General features: G+C 35.9%; 1 protein-coding gene across 1 annotated transcript; it reads left to right on the plus strand.

Moving 5' to 3' along the window:
• The first annotated feature begins 499 nt into the window (after window positions 1-499).
• LOC120193130 (dual specificity protein phosphatase 12-like) lies at window positions 500-1,138 on the plus strand. Its single transcript, XM_039195734.1, has 2 exons — window positions 500-593; window positions 711-1,138. The coding sequence occupies exons 1-2, from the start codon at window positions 500-502 to the stop codon at window positions 1,136-1,138; spliced, it is 522 nt and encodes a 173-aa protein (XP_039051665.1).
• The last annotated feature ends 3,444 nt before the right edge of the window (window positions 1,139-4,582 follow it).

The raw sequence follows: 4,582 nt of genomic DNA on the forward strand, positions 1-4,582 counted from the left end.
GTTTAAGAAACTCCATGCTCATCACTATTAGAAAGCTCCCAACAGGTATTTGTTTGGTAATAAGACTACAGAACATTTTTTTTCTTAACATGTGCACTTAATTAGACCAATGGATTATCACATGCATCAACTCTATCCCCTGCAGCGATCATATAGAGTTATCCACTTCTATTTTAACTTTTAAAAATCAGTTTTATTATTGTTAGCATGATGTATAAGCATCATGCACGTGTTGCTGCTCGTACTACTATAGCTTACATGGTATGTTAGTTGAGTAGTTAGCAGAGGTTGTTAGTCAGTCAGTTTAGGTTTTTAAAGTCAGTTAAGGAGTCTGTTAAGCATAAGCTAGCATCTTGAAATTGTATATAAACAACAACATCACTGTACATCACTCAAATTGATTGAGTATGAAATACAAAGTATAATTTCTTCATTTCTATTGGATTCCTAACATGGTATCAGAGCCAAATAGTCCTGACTTCATTTGTTCTTTCGCTGCATGGAAGAGGATGAGAAAGTCGTCAACGCCGCCCATCGAGCCGGCGTCGAGATCGAATCCGTCAAGAAATCAAATGCTGAAGTTTTGCAAAATGGTAGCACAGAGATCACGCACATTCTATCTGTTTTGAGCTCTGCATCAATATCGTTTTTCTCTGAATAACGTAGCGGTTTCACAATCCCTACCAAGGAAATTAAAAAGGTATATGTAGGTGGGTCTCATGATACTACAGCTCCCGCGAATCATTCACATGATGATTCTAAGAGTTCTTTGGCACCCCAGAAGCTGTTGTACTTGTTGGAATATGCAAGGAAGGATTTGAAACTAGTGAGAATAGCAGTGCCAATTAGAGATATGGAGAGGAAGAATTTGTTGGATTACCTAGACACAAGTCTTGGTTTCATTTGTCAAAGTAGAAAAGAGGGATCTATTTTGGTGCATTGCTTTGCTGGAGTGTCAAGAAGTGAGGCTATAATTATGGCATATTTGATGAGAATCCAGCAACTATCTCAAGAAGGTGCCCTTGAATCTCTAAAGCTAAGTTACGAGTTTGTGTGCCCTAATGATGGGTTTTTAGAGCATATGAAAATGTTAGAAGAAATGGGTACACTGGAGACCAATGATGTTGTTTCTGCATAGTAGTATAATTCTTTTCTGTGTTTAAACAGAAGTTTAATTTTGTATTCATTTTGTTGCTTATATCTTAAAGTGTCATGGGACTTGAAAGTTTTACAGCCAAGAGTCCATAAAAAATGTCAAGGAACCTTGCAAAAGAAGGTGAAGAAGAAAGAAATGAAGGTGAATAAGAAGAATGGAAGGAAGCATCGGCACTTTCGATTCAAGTGAACGGAAAAAAGTATCAGCACTTTCGATTCAATTGTTCATCTTTTCAATTGTTTAGGGTTAAAATGTAGAAGAGAAGAAGAAGAAGTAGAGGGAATGTTAGCATGATGTATAAGCATCATGCACGTGCTGCTGCTCGCACTACTATAGCTTACATGGTATTTTAATTGAGTAGTTAGTCAGTCAGTTTAGGTTGTTAAAGTCAGTTAAGGAGTCTGTTAAGCATAAAATAGCATATTGAAGTTGTATATAAACAACAACATCATTGTACATCACTCAGATTGATTGAGTTTGAAATACAAAGCATAGTTTCTTTATTTCTATTGGATTCCTAACAATTATTGATGTAAATCCAAACCCAAAGACCCTACATTTGGTATATATGTGTGTAGAATCAATTAATATTTGAGTAAACAAGTGAAAGAAAGCAGAGAGTACTTGCTGGATACTGGATAGTCTGCATTTGGTGTCAAAGAAGAAAACAACCATTCATAGAAGAAGAGCAGTTTGGGCTATAAGAATCCACATAATGTTTTATTTCTCATTCACAGACTATTAACAACTGATATAACAATTGGCTGTCTCACAAGACAAGAAAGAAAGAAAGAAAGATGATAGCTGGAGGAGAAAAAGTGTTGGACATGAGCGCAGTGAGGGGCATCGCGTCTTTTCTTCAGCTTGCTTGTTGATGATGAATGGCCTCGGAGACACGAGTTGCATGGAAATTAGCTATAAAAGCCGAAGCTTTCTTGTCGATGCCAGGCTCGGCAACCACCCGGAGAGTGTTGTCTTCGTCGCTGGGATACACTTTCCTGGTGCCCCAAACATCTTCACCACCATAATAATACTCTTGCTCTCTACGACCCTTCTTTGCTTTGAAGAAACTGAACAAGGAGGAGAAGCTCTTCCTGTGCTTGTTCCCACCCATAATAGCTATGTGTTTTAGGGGGGGATGAGTTTTGCAGTGCAGTCTGTCAGAGTTTGGGTATGAGGGTGTCCTTTTATAGGGGGTACCCTAGGGGTGGGCGAGGACACGTGTAGGGTCAGATGCATGGGGATGTGGAGTTAAGACTTCAAAATACAAAATACATCCCATGTGGTGTGGTCCGTTTCTCGCTCTGTTTGACTCGGAAAAAAAAAGCAATGGTTGGGAGAGAAGTACCCCATTTTCTTGGGTCTTTGCCTGTATTTGTTCCATAGCATGGCCATTTTCCATTGCCGAGAATTAAAATGATTGGCAACTTGGCATACTGTGTGTAACTATACCTGTAGCCTGTAGAAGAATTCACCTTAGCTTACCTTCCAATCCATTGCTTTTGTTTGGTTGTGGGTAACTAGTGTTTTGATAATTGAAACCACAAAAGCATCTTCTCAACTTATTGGTGGGTTTATAAATTATACACGCAAGTTGGCTTTAAATCAGTTGAATTTGTATTAAATAAATTTGAGTTTTAAAATTATTTTTACTTATCATCGTGGATCGGATTTTAAGATTTAAAGTTTGTGTTTCAATTATTAAAAAAATGGTATTTATTAATTATTTTTTAAATATTTAAATTGTATATCTCATCGTCGAATCATTGATTATTTTTCTGATGTCTAACTCTAACCGATCAATTGTAGCACTTAGTTGGTAGCCACGTCACACGAGATCATTTTTTTTACTCAACAATCACATATTCACCGTCATTAGTGAAGCTGTAGTCCGAGCCTCGAATCTCTGCTCATCGCTTGATATTTTGACCATTTAAGGGGATTTTATTTTTTAAAATATATAAAATTTATATTTTTTTAAATCTTAAAATTTAGTATTTTATTTTCAAAAAATTAATATTAATTAAATATTAGTATAATATTTACTGATAAAATTTTAAACAGTAATTGAGTTCTTAAAATGGTAATAAAATAAAACTACAGAAATCTTGAATAATAAAAAAATAAATATTATAGAACTAAACCAAACAAAAGGTATAATTTCTAAACTTATTTTTTAATTAAGTTGTAGAAAATGATATACTTTAATTACTTATTTTTAAAATAAACTTTAAAATTTTAAACTTTTAACACTAAATTTAGATAAAATTAGATTTAAGTTGATCAGGTTAGATTTTGAATTGACAAAAGGTTATATGAAGCTCTCGTATTTTAAAAAAATATCAATATGGTCCTTCATTTTTTACACTTAATGTGACCTTTCAAGTAAGAAAAAAAAACATCATGTAGTCCATTGATCAATGTTTTCCGTCATTAACAAACGATTCCGTTATTTTGTGCTGACGTGACATGTCAAACAGTTTAATCCTCCGTTTGATGTTATTATAAATAGAGTAAATTTTATGATTAATCATTCAACTATCTTCTCTCTTTTCTTTTGGTCACTAAACTTTAAATATTTTTAATTTAATCACTCAACTTTTGAATTACTACTATTTTAATCATCACTTAATCTGGGTTCTTTGGTTCATCCCCAATTTTTTCAATTTTTAATTATCCCTTTTTTGCTTTTCTTCGACCTGTCAAAGCCATGTCTTTCACCATTTCGATGGAAACCCGAAAGCCCCATTTGTTTTTGCAGAGATAGTGGATATTGACTTGTACAAGTTTTACTTTTAATAAAACTTGGCAGCTTTGAAGATGACGGGCGGAGCGGGATTGGAGGTGGAAGCTGGGAGGTCAAGGGAAGAAAGATCGTGATCGGAAGGGTCAGAGAGGAGAAGATCGTCGAAACGGAAAGTTGTATCGTAGTGGGCTCGCCGATGGTGAACTCCACGAGGAGGCATATGGTCCATCTCCACCGTCAGCTTTTGCTCCGCCGTCTGGAGCAAGGCAAAGGATACTAAGCGACGCTGGTGAGGTGGTTGTGGTAGTTGAATTTAAAAGCAGAGCGACATATGGGTTGAGAGAGAGCTTGGGGCAAAGGGATATATGGGTGAAGAACAGATTAAACTTGTACAAGCAAAGAGTGCTGAAATAATTATTTTTTAATAAAATAATTGAAACAAAGAGGGTTGCATTTTTTTGGCAGCTTTGAAGATGAGCACTGCTCATCCGTTTGGTGGTTTAAACATAAATGCAACAAACGATAACACGATGAGGCTTTCGGGTTTCCATGAAAATGGTGGAATTCATTCCAACAATGGATTACAAGGGTCTTCTGCAACAAGTCAATATCGGAAGAGGCGAAACGTTGGTGGATGAATGGTAGTCGGAAAGAACGGGGTTGATCGGAGAGGCTGGTAA

Source organism: Hibiscus syriacus, unplaced genomic scaffold (genome assembly GCF_006381635.1).
Source record: "Hibiscus syriacus cultivar Baekdansim isolate YM2019G1 unplaced genomic scaffold, ASM638163v2 tig00004355_pilon, whole genome shotgun sequence".
NCBI lineage: Eukaryota > Viridiplantae > Streptophyta > Magnoliopsida > Malvales > Malvaceae > Hibiscus > Hibiscus syriacus.

What these genes read in the sequence shown, in the direction of transcription:
- LOC120193130 (XM_039195734.1), top strand. Translation starts at nt 500, where the DNA reads ATGGAAGAGGATGAGAAAGTCGTCAACGCCGCCCATCGAGCCGGCGTC. An exon ending in TGCTGAAGTTTTGCAAAATG is followed by an intron (nt 594 to 710) that starts GTAGCACAGAGA and finishes AGGTATATGTAG; the next exon opens with GTGGGTCTCATGATACTACA.